This window comes from Callorhinchus milii, unplaced genomic scaffold (assembly GCF_018977255.1).
Source record: "Callorhinchus milii isolate IMCB2004 unplaced genomic scaffold, IMCB_Cmil_1.0 Scaffold3, whole genome shotgun sequence".
In the NCBI taxonomy this organism is placed as follows: Eukaryota; Metazoa; Chordata; class Chondrichthyes; order Chimaeriformes; family Callorhinchidae; genus Callorhinchus; species Callorhinchus milii.
Window position 1 is genome coordinate 80,252,649 of NW_024704744.1, and position 11,480 is coordinate 80,264,128.

General features: G+C 52.0%; 2 protein-coding genes across 3 annotated transcripts; one reads left to right on the forward strand and one right to left on the reverse strand.

Annotated features, from left to right (window-relative positions):
- Nucleotides 1-103: 103 nt before the first annotated feature.
- rnf8 (ring finger protein 8, E3 ubiquitin protein ligase) lies at nt 104-4,922 on the reverse strand. The gene is made up of 7 exons (XM_007892324.2): nt 4,556-4,922; nt 4,043-4,171; nt 2,393-3,514; nt 1,870-1,953; nt 1,324-1,425; nt 842-1,046; nt 104-732 (listed from the first exon to the last, which is right to left on the reverse strand). The coding sequence occupies exons 1-7, from the start codon at nt 4,706-4,708 to the stop codon at nt 707-709; spliced, it is 1,821 nt and encodes a 606-aa protein (XP_007890515.1). The 5' UTR covers nt 4,709-4,922; the 3' UTR covers nt 104-706.
- Nucleotides 4,923-6,878: 1,956 nt separating this feature from the next.
- Nucleotides 6,879-9,153, forward strand: LOC103177928 (alpha-1,6-mannosyl-glycoprotein 2-beta-N-acetylglucosaminyltransferase-like). Of its 2 annotated transcripts, none has more exons than XM_007892322.2 (2): nt 6,879-7,215; nt 7,412-9,153. In XM_007892322.2, the coding sequence occupies exon 2, from the start codon at nt 7,535-7,537 to the stop codon at nt 8,795-8,797; it is 1,263 nt and encodes a 420-aa protein (XP_007890513.2). In that variant the 5' UTR covers nt 6,879-7,215; nt 7,412-7,534; the 3' UTR covers nt 8,798-9,153. The 2 variants fall into 2 exon arrangements, with proteins under 2 accessions (XP_007890513.2, XP_007890514.2); XM_007892323.2 differs by having other exon boundaries at nt 6,879-7,195.
- The last annotated feature ends 2,327 nt before the right edge of the window (nt 9,154-11,480 follow it).

Below are 11,480 nucleotides of genomic sequence, written 5' to 3' on the forward strand. Positions count from 1 at the left end.
TGCATCTAAACTGTGCTGGATTGACAATGTATGTCCTTTACTCTGTATGTAAACCAACTGCTGCTTTGACCAGAAGCTTGGAGAGGAAGTGAAGCTGCACATATTTTATATATTACACTCATTTAATATTTTACACACATTTCCCATCCAAGTTGGAACTGACCCCAAATATAATGGGAACATCCCATGGTGGTACTGCAGCCAGATAGAATAGGCACAACAAACAGAAGGATAAACTCACGTAGAAAAATCCTGCAACAAAATGATGAACATCAAGGGGGAGGATGGCCCCTGGAATGTTAGAGAGGATTTATCTCCTCTCTGGGGAGAGGGAACTGGAGGCTCCCGGGATCAAGCTCCATGTAACCTGAGCCTCTGTTACCACCATGACACTTGCTGTCTGGCGTGGGTACAGCTGGTACCCTGATGTGGGATTCAGGCATTCTGCTATTTACACATTACCTGCTCTCCTGCAGAGGGTGAGAGAGAAGGTAGGGAGAAATAGAGAGGAAAGTAAAGGGGGGTGGGAGAGAGAACAGGGGAAGTTTTGTTAGTAGACTGCAGGAGTCAGAGCGCACACGCTGGGCAGTCAGAGATGATGGGATCGTCCTCAGTGTCTCCAGTCACTGGGCTTGGAGACCTCGTGGTCAGCTGCTGATGGAATGAATGGATGGAGGCCAAGTTGTCAAAGCTGCTGCTGTTGCTGTCACTCCACGTCCAGGACCTGCAGAGCTGAGCAAGGAGGAAAGTCAGACAGGGGACTCTGGCCAGGCCATGCAGTGATAGATATTGCTGCGTGGTATGGGCTAGTTTTGTGGCCCCGCGCTGTTGTGTCACTCACCTCTGCGTTGTTTTATGAGTGCTGCCCGGCGAGCTCTGACTTCCTCACTCAGCGTCTCCACCATTCGGTCGATGCAGCTGTCCAGCACCACGGAGCGTGTCTGCGAACAGATTGGCTGCCGGCACATCGGACATTCCTGCTTCCGTTTCCGCCACTCCTCGATACAGTGGCTACAGAAGCTGTGTGAGCAGTTGAGTGTCACCGCCTGTGCGAAGACACTCCTGTGAGAACGGAAGACGCGCACACAGAAGAAGAGACACACACAGCACGAGAGAGAGAGAGACAGGCACCCACAAATAGTGCAGGAGAGACACACAGACAGAGAGCCGCACACAGACAAAGAGACACATGAGAGCCATGCGCACACACACACACAAGAAAGATTTGAACCACAAAGTGAGTGAGAGGATCACTCGTAAACACAAAGCAAGAGAGATATATACACACACACACAGCTGGAGAAATGCACACACAGCCTTTACCTGGATGAAGTGCTCGGAGCAGATGATACACTGCAGTTCATTTTCCAGCACGTCTGTGATCTCAGCGATGGCTTCCCGTCTCTGTGCTTGCTCCTTCTCACTCTGGAACACCAGAATCCAATGTCAGCCTTGTGCCCCCTACACACACACTGGCCAGCTTCCCCCCCATTGCCAGCAGCCTCCTCATACCCCCCACTGCCAGCCCCCTCCACATATCCCCACAATGCCAGCCCACTCCACATACCCCTCCCACTGCCAGCCCCCTACACATACCCCCACCACCCATACGCCCCCCACCACCCATACACCCCCCACCACATTGCCTCTCCCCCACATTGTCTCTCCACACCCAAACCCTGTTCCACCTATAGCGACACCCAGTAACCCCCACACCCACCCTGCCACATCCACACTGCCTCCCCCCACACCTGCACCGCCCACCCCCACAACAGCATTGCCCGACCACACCTGCACTACTCCCCTACCCAGACCGGAATCACCTTCCCCCGCTCCCTGTGCTGGATACTGATCATCTGATGATGTTACCTTGCTCTCCTCCAGCTCCCGGTCCTTTGATTTAATGATCTCCTCCAGCTCCCTGCGCTGTTGCTGTAGAGCTGCTTCCAGTTCCTGATGTTGTCCCAACAAAAATAGTATCAATACCCCTTCACACAGCATGTGCCAGCCTCCCCACCCCATGGAGTGTGCCAGCCTCCCCACCGCACGGTGTGCCAGGCTCCTCACCACACACTGTGCCCATCTCCTCACCACACAGAGTGCCTATCTCCTCACTACACAGTGTGCCCATCTCCTCACCACACAGAGTGTGCCAGAACCCGCCCTTACACCCGTGAGGGAAAAAGGAAGAGTCAAATATATTTCAGGAGGGGAGGAAAAACTCAGAACTGTGGAGAGGAAGTAGCACAGATTCATTGGTTGTGAGCAGCTGTGAGGTTGGGGATTGGAAAGAACTGGAACAGGCTATGTTCATTGGAGTAGAAGTGAAGAGTGGACATCCAGTTAATAGCAATAATGAGACTATACACACACACGCGCCACACAACCTCACCTCCAGCTCTCGCTTCTCTGAGCCGGACCTCTCTCGCTGCTCCAATCTGTGCCTCCTTCTCTGTCTCTGCTCCAAGTTTGGCTTCTCTCTCTCTCGCTGCTCCATGCTGGGCCTCTCTCCCTCTTGCTGCTCAGCACTGGGCCTCTCTCTCTCTCGCTGCTCCGCACTGGGCCTACCCCTCTCTCGCTGCTCCAGGCAGGGCCTCTCTCTCTTGTGCTGCTCCAGGCAGGTCCTCTCTCTCTTGTGCTGCTCCAGGCAGGGCCTCTCTCTCTCTCGCTGCTCAGCACTGGGCCTACCACTCTCTCGCTGCTCCGGGCAGGGTCTCTCTCTCTCTCGTTGCTCCGTGCTGGGCCCCTCTCCCTCTTGCTGCTCATTACTGGGCCTCTCTCTATCTTGTTGCCCCGTGCTGGGCCTACTCCTCTCTCGTTGCTCCGGGCAGGGCCTCCCTCTTGCTCGCTGCTCCGCAATGAGACTCTCTCTCTCTCGCTGCTCCGCAATAGGCCTACCCCTCTCTTGCTGCTCCGTACTGGATCTCCCCCTCTCTTGCTGCTCCGCAATGGGCATTCCTCCCACTCGCTGCCTGTGTTCCATCTTGCGCTCTCTATAGCATTGTCCCCATGGCTCTGTTGCCATGCTGTCCTGGCTTGAAACTCTCTGGTGAGTTGGTGGCAGTGCAGCCTCTACACTGGTCCCTGGCATCTCGCCAGCTGCCATTGGTTGGGTCAGTTCACATCTGGACTCTGAGCTCTGGTCCCATTTTTCACACCTGGAGTCTGTGCTGCAGGACGATTTTTCCTTACATCTGGAGTTCGAGCATCCGCTCTGCTCCTCGTTCCTGGAATCTGAGCTCCAGTCTTCCTCACAGGACACTCGTGGCACTTTCCATTTTGGATGGGGTACCTCCTCCCGACTGTGCTTGCGTTTGGTCCGGCTGCAGTGGCTGCTGCGGTTGGAGTCCTCGCTCTCCACTGGCGCCTGCCTGTCTTGTATTAACTGGTACTCATACTCAGCTCGCTCCCTGCCTTCCAGAGGAACACCCAACTGCAACCGGTCCCCCTCCTGCACCACGTGCGGCACCAGAGGCTCAATCAGCACACCATTGATCCGCACTCCGTTCACGCTCTGCAAGATAATAATAATCTGGCATTTGATACAGCCCCTGCAATATCCAAAGGTCTCAAAGGGCTTTGCATGGAATTGCTGTCAAGTTTAGTGATAGTGTAGTCACAAACAAATATAACAACCATTAAATTAATGACCTATTTATCGGGGGGGGGGGGGATTGTTAGCCAGGACATCAAGAGAAACTCCCTTCTCGAATAGCGCTATAGATCTTTAACATCCACCTGAACAGGTAGATGGGGCCTCGGATTAACGTCTCATCTGAACGACAGCGCCTCCCCACCAATGCAGCACAACGTCAGCACTGGAGGGTCAGTCTGGACTTTGATCTTAAAAGTCATGATGTCGCGTGGAGAGAGCTGAACCCGGTATCCAGCCCAATGCTACAGATGTCCTGGGCGTACAGAATAGAAACCCGAGGAAGGTAGACACAGAGTGGGAGTAACTTATACTCACTGTTTGGCAAAGGCCAAGACAAGTTCTGAGGACGGGGCTGAGGTCCTTACCCCCCCCCCCCCCCTCCCTTACCTTGTTATCGGTCACTGTCCACTGCCCATTTGACGCCAGGCGGAGTGTGCAGTGGTTCCTGGAAATCATCAACGGACAGGTCTTCGCAAACAAACGGTAGGTGACATTCAGCCCTCTGCCAAGTGTTACCTGAACACAAAACGTTAAGTCGCAGTAACAATAATAATAAAGCTTTGCATCTGACACACACCCTTATCGAGTCGTTGAGACGTCACAGAGCGCCGCGTTGGGGTTTCAGTTTAGACGACGGTGCAGTTTCGAGTCTGACGTCTGGGGCTCAGACCCACAATCTTCTGCACTCGGGGGGTGGGGGGAGGGAGGGGGGGAAGGGGAGGGGGGGGGAGGGGGGGGGAGAAGGCCGCTCCCACTGCGCCAACTTCACCTCCAGTGTGTGGGCTTCACTTCCCACAGCGGGAGAGAGAGAGACCTGGAAAGGCAAGTGCCCGGACAGACAGACAGACAGACTGACTCAGGCTCCCTCACTGTGTCCATGTCCCCCCCCTATGTGTGTACCTCTTCCCTCGGGCTCAGTAAGAGTCGCTCCGTGTTTCCCGGTTCCACTCGCTGTAAAAACCAAACGCTCTCCGGCCCCCCGTCACCTCCCGGGCGCCTCTCCGCCGCCATCCCCGAGCCCTCCAGCCTGACCACCGAGCCCCGAATCACCATCCACCCCAGTCCTCCAGGCTAAGCGTCGAGCCCCGAATCATCCACCCCAGACCTCCAGTCTTAGCGTCGAGCCCCGAATCACCATCCACCCCAGTCCTCCAGGCTAAGCGTCGAGCCCCGAAACATCCACCCCAGACTTCCAGTCTTAGCGTCGAGCTCCGAAACATCCACCCGAGCCTGAGCACCAGCCCGAAATCAACAAGTCCAGCCCTGTGTCACACACCGAATCATCCACCCCAGCCTGAGGGTATCAAACAACAACAATCCTTGCAGTTGCGTTGTGAGGCGTCTCAAAGCGCTTCGCAGGATTGACTGTATTTTGCGGGTGAAACACGGCGCACTATAGTGTCCCACAAGCAGTCGTGGTTTTGAGTAGCCAAAATATTTTTTGAAGGGATCATTACCCCAGAAAGCAATCTGCCAAACGACTAGCAACCGGGTTCCTATTTAAGCCTGGCAAACAGGTGTGAAGGGTAAGGAGACTTGCGTAAGGTTTCGTCCTTGCCAGGGAATTGAATGACCAAATAATGGCTGTGGGTGGGTAAGTGTGGTCTACTCGGCTGAAATGGCCCCAAGGTGATAGGCTTGACAACAGGATGCCAAATCAAAATCAAGTCCGGCACCCACTGTGACAGTCTTTACTCCAGTTCCTCATTTAGGCGGATCTGCAGCATTCTGGGGCACAGACCAGCCAAACTGGTTCATCACCAGGACTTAGTTTTAGTTTGCTTTTCACCCACAGGTGTATCACAGCTTCAGTCTTCTCATTTGACCTCCACATACACACACCAAACACCGGCAGACTTTGGAAAGCAATCATAAGCTGTACTCTGGTTGATATCTCTCCCTAATTCGAGGATACTGAGGCCATTTGTAGCCCAAGATGGGATCAGTAACTCGAGGGTGGAGTCTGGGACCAATCGCAGGACTAGGGAGCGCCACTCACTGAACAATTGGAGCTGTAACCAATTGTAAAGTCGCCTGAAGAATGGCCCATTGGGACAGAACAATGACATTGACAGTACTGAAAACCATTTGTACACATTATATCTGTGCTGCTCTGTCCCGTTTACCTGTCTTTTCCCTTACACCCCTGCAAAATGATCTTTTAGATACCTTGATGTCAGCCTGGCTCAGTCAGCAGCACTCTCAACAGAACCAGAAGATTATGGCTCAAGCCTCACGTTGGGACTTTGAACTCACATAGTAAAGGCTGACACCCCAGTGCAGTGCTGGGGCTGTGTTGCATTGCCGGAGGTGGTGTTCTTCAGATGAGACATTAAGACAGAGGTTCTATCTACCTGTTCAGGTGGATTTAAAAGATCCCATTGTACTATTAGAAAAGAGAATGATTTCCCATCATCCTGGCCAATAATCCCCCAAATAAAATTGGTCATTCACTTTATAGCTGTTTGTGGGCATTGCCTTTTGTGGGTTTGTCAATCTGCTTAAACCCCACTCCTTTACCTGCCCTTTGCTCAGCTGACTCCAGCTCCCCATGTCCTTTATCCCTTTCACTACATCATCAGCGGCTGTGCTTTCCGCCTCTAAGCCCCCAAAACTCTGAAACTCTCTGGATCAAATCCTCTGCCTCGCCCTCACGCCTGAAGACCTTCCTCTTCATCCACGCTTATGGTCACCTCCCTCTTGTCCTTGGCTCGGTGTCAAGCTCTACCACTGTCAAGCACTCCCGAGATAATAATCCTTGCATTTGACAAGCGTTGCATTTGATATCATCGCTGAGCCGGAACTAAGAGTTCCACATACGTGCGTCACATACATGCGAAAACTTCCCATGTGTCTGGAAGGAAACGTACTGCTTGTCCGGCTCGGACCGCCTTACCCATTAGGGCTTTATGGTGCAAGGCTATCAGAAGCTGAGTGGGAAAATACCCAGTGACTGGACATTAACACGAGGCTGACGCTTGACACAGTAACAGTTTGGGCAACGTCAGGTGAAGCCTGACTGAGCCCACAGGGCAACAGCCACACACCATCCTCCCTGCCCTGAGCCCGGCTCTGGGGCGAGCGATCAGCCACTCGCGCTCTCGGGATGGACTGGTTGGGTCTGCGGCTGGAGCTGAACCCTATTGGCGGGCGGTGGTCCCCACGTGATTCAGGCCCCGCAGCCAATCGGCTGAGAGCAGGAAAGTTTCGGAGGGTTTTTTTTTCTCCCCTGAAGTTTGTCGGGGGATCCGATCTCGAGTGCCGGGAACCTGCCGTTCCCCCCCCCCCGGAGCTCGCGGGAGCTCACCGCGACTCACCGGCTCGCGGTTCCCCGCTTCATTTTTACCGTTGGTTTCGGGCGACAAATTTTGGAGAAAAAAAAGTGCAACTTCCTGGTCCGGGTTTAGGGCACTGACAGCTGTCAATTCCGGGAGAAACCAGACCCAAGATTCCGGGACCCTACCCCTGGACAAACAAACCCACCTCCCGGGTGCTCCAGGGTGGGATGCGGATGGTGGGCTTGGGCAGGACTTTGAATCAGTTGAGTTGGGATTAAAACGGTATTTGCACAGGAGAATTTCCAGCAGAATTTTTTAATAATAATAATAATAATAATAATAATAATCCTTGCATTTGATGTAACGTCTTATCACCTCGTCGCGACGTCTCAAAGTGCTTCACAGGATTATACTGTAAATTGTTTTTGACTGTGCATTTACAACGGAGTTTGTTTGTTTATGCTATATATTTACACAGAATTGTAGCAGATTTACACCGAGATTGTGATAGATTGACACCGTGATTGCGGAAAGAATTACACGCAGGGATTTTAGCAGATTTCCACAAAGATTACGTCCAGAGTCGAGGTGTGATCTGAAAATGAAGTTCCGGGTTTATAAACGGAAGATCCTAATCTTGGCATTGGTTGTTTGTCTGCTTTTGTTGCTGATTTGGAATCGGTTGCATTGGGATACGAGGGAAGTTAACACTCGTTTCGATGCAGCTTTGATGGTAGAAGAGAAAGAAAGTGGGACTCCCAAATCCTCTCAGGAGCTCGAGTCTTTACCCTACAACAACCCCTTGGAGCTGAGAAATGCCGTCTATCAAAATAACTTGCAATTAACAGTGCTAAACAGGGAGAAGTTCCACCAGCAGCCAGAGTTGGTGCTGGTGGTGCAAGTCCAAGGTGGGACGTCTAACCTCCGGATTCTGATCGAGTCGCTGCAGCAGAGCCCGGACATAGACCGAGTGCTGCTCATCTTCAGCCTGGAGCAGCTATCCCACGATATTACTCACCTCATCCAGAGGGTCGACTTCTGCCAGGTGCTCCAGATCTTCTTCCCCTACAGCCTGCAGCTATATCCTTTGGAATTCCCTGGTCAGGACCCACAGGACTGCCCCAGAGATATTTCCAAAGAGGAGGCGCTCAAGAGAAGGTGCAAAAATGCAGATTATCCTGACTCTTTTGGACACTACCGGGAAGCGCAGTTTACCCAGTCCAAGCACCACTGGGCGTGGAAGCTGCACTTCGTATGGGACCATGTCCTGGTCAACACCAACTATACTGGACCAGTCTTCTTCATAGAGGAAAACAACTTCCTGCTCCCAGACTTCTACCATCTTTCCAAGTTAATGACTGACCTACAGAAACAGAAATATCCCGATTGTCACATACTGAGCCTGGGCAGCCATGAGCCAGCTGAGCTGGACTCAGATGTAGCCAGGAAAGTGGACATCATGGGCTGGACAGCCACCAAACATAAAATGGGTATTGGCCTAAGCAGAGAGGTGTACAACAGTATCATGCAGTGCCTGAGTGCATTCTGCACCTATGATGACTACAACTGGGACTGGACAGTGCAGCACATCTCTGCCCAGTGTCTGTCTCGGCCGCTCAAGGTAATGGTGCCCAGGTTAGCTCGCATCTACAATATTATGGACTGTGGTGCCAAAGAGTGTGACCTGGGTACCAAGGAAAAGAACATGCGGAGAGTACTGGAGTCTGCCCGCAGGAGCTTGTTCCCCACTTCTCTAAGCATTGGGCTCAGCCAAATCGCTGTCCCTCAGAGGCCTCACACTAAAAACGGGGGCTGGGGTGATGTGCGGGACCACAGCCTGTGTCAGAGCTATTCCAAGCTGTAGACAGCGCAGGAGAAAACAATTCGAGGAAAGAGCCTGAGCAATAGCCATGGCTTTCCCTCTTCTAATGTGTTAAAGTTGTTTGAGGGGTGGTGTTTTAATGTGGTGCCAAAGAATGGGGTTTAAGGGGAGTACTACAATATTTGCTATGATGCCATGTGGTAGTGTTTACTTTCCATATTCAGTGAGTGGAAGCAGTAGTCAATGATCAGGTTGGGTGAGTTGGTGGCGGGGTTGAGGGTCACTGCCTAGGTTGGGTGGGTCCGTACCTGGGTTGGGGTCTGAGCCTGGGTTGGGTGGGTCAATGGCGGGTTTGCGTGGGTTGGCGGCTGAGTTGAGGGTTGGTAGCCAGGTTGGGGTCGGTGCCCAGGTTGGGTGGGTTGGTGGTGGGCTTGATGGGCGGGGCGGGATTGGGTGGGTCGGTGGTGGGGTTGGGGTCCGTGTCCGGGTTGGGTGAGTCGGTGGTGTGGTTGAAGATCGGTGCCTGGTTTGGGTGGGTCAGTGCCCGGGTTTTAATAACAACATAAGAACATAAGAAATGCTAGACAAAAAAAGACCCAAGGTCCATCTAGTTTGCCTTCCACCTTCCATATATGCACATATGTCCCAAACTACCTATGTACTATATCCCATAATGTTATTTCTTAAAAGAAAACTGTGTTTGAAAGATTGAGTTGGGTGGGTCGGTGCCCGGGTTGGGTGGGTCGGTGCCCGAGTTAGGTGAGTCAGTGTCCAGGTTGGATGGGTTGGTGGCTGGGTTGGGTGGTTCGCTGGTGGGGTTGGGTGGGTCAATGCCCGGGTTTGGTGGGTCAGTGGCGGGTTTCAGTGGATAGGTAACCGGGTTGGGTTGGTCAATGGCGGGGTTGGGTGGATTAGTGGGAGGGTTGGGTGGGTCAGGGGATGACAGGCAAGGCCATTACACTTGTGGGGTAGACAATTATTTACTGGTGTGCTCAGATGAGGGGAGACGATAATTTAACATAATGTATTGAGGAAATAAAGCCGAAATATCTGACGGTATCTTGCCAAATTTGTACTCAGAGAATTTAAATCAGATGTAATCTCTTTCATTGATAATAAAGCAAACGTTTATATGTTTTCCAAATATCTTTGTGATGTGCAGGGGTGATTATTGAGGTGGAAGCGATGTAACTGCACCAGTGGTTATAACACTCTCAATTACTTACCATCAGTGACATTTGGTGCTGTTAGCAAAAAGCCAATGGTGGGTTAATGATAACTCGAGCGCTGTCAGCAGAACTTGGGTTCTTCACTTATCCTGTGACTGAGGAAGATGGAGATGATTCCTAGTTCCCACCGGTCAATATCTGGATACTGGCACCTCAGATCATTGTCCACTCGCCTACAGAATACGGTCACTGCTCTTTACAGTAAATCCTGTGAAGCACTTTGAGACATTGTTCCAACATAAAAGGTACTGTATCAAATGCAAAGATTATTATTATTATTTGATGTTGCGTGACTATTATGGTGGTTGTCATTAGGAAGTGACAGCTAGTGACAGTTGGTGCTGGTTAGTGACAGTCAGCAGTGATGGGTTCTAGTTAGTGACAGTTGGTAGTGGTTAGTAATAGTGATCAGTGATAGTCAGCAGTGGTGTATGATGGTTAGTGACAGTCAGCAGTGATGGGTTCTAGTTAGTGACAGTTGGTAGTGGTTAGTGATAGTGATTAGTGACAGTCAGCAGTGGTGTATGATGGTGAGTGACAGGCAGAAGTGGTGTATGATGATTAGTGACAGTCGGCAGTGGTGTATGATTAGTGACAGTCGGCAGTGGTGGGTGATGGTTAGTGACAGTCGGCAGTGGTGGGTGATGGTTAGTGACAGTCGGCAGTGGTGGGTGATGGTTAGTGACAGTCGGCAGTGGTGGGTGATGGTTAGTGACAGTCGGCAGTGGTGGGTGATGGTTAGTGACAGTCGGCAGTGGTGGGTGATGGTTAGTGACAGTCGGCAGTGGTGGGTGATGGTTAGTGACAGTCGGCAGTGGTGGGTGATGGTTAGTGACAGTCGGCAGTGGTGGGTGATGGTTAGTGACAGTCGGCAGTGGTGGGTGATGGTTAGTGACAGTCGGCAGTGGTGGGTGATGGTTAGTGACAGTCGGCAGTGGTGGGTGATGGTTAGTGACAGTCGGCAGTGGTGGGTGATGGTTAGTGACAGTCGGCAGTGGTGGGTGATGGTTAGTGACAGTCGGCAGTGGTGGGTGATGGTTAGTGACAGTCGGCAGTGGTGGGTGATGGTTAGTGACAGTCGGCAGTGGTGGGTGATGGTTAGTGACAGTCGGCAGTGGTGGATGAGTTAGTGACAGTCGGCAGTGGTGGGTGATGGTTAATAACAGTTTGGGTGATGGTTAATGCCAGTTAATGATGGTGATTAGGGACCATTGGCGGTGTAGGTGAGCGACAGTTGCAGTGGAGGTGAGTGAGTTGGAGGAGGTTAGTTACTGCTGTACAAATGCAAATTGTTGTGGTTGTAACTGACGGTTGTGGACGGTTAGTGACGGTTGTTGACGGTGCTCGTTGTTGGTGACAGTCAGTCACTGGTGACTGACGGTTGTGGACGGTGCTCGGTGACAGTCACTGATGGTGACTGACGGTTGTTGACGGTTGGTGACGGTTGGTGACGGTTAGTGACGGTTGGTGACGGTTGTTGACGGCTGTTGACGGTT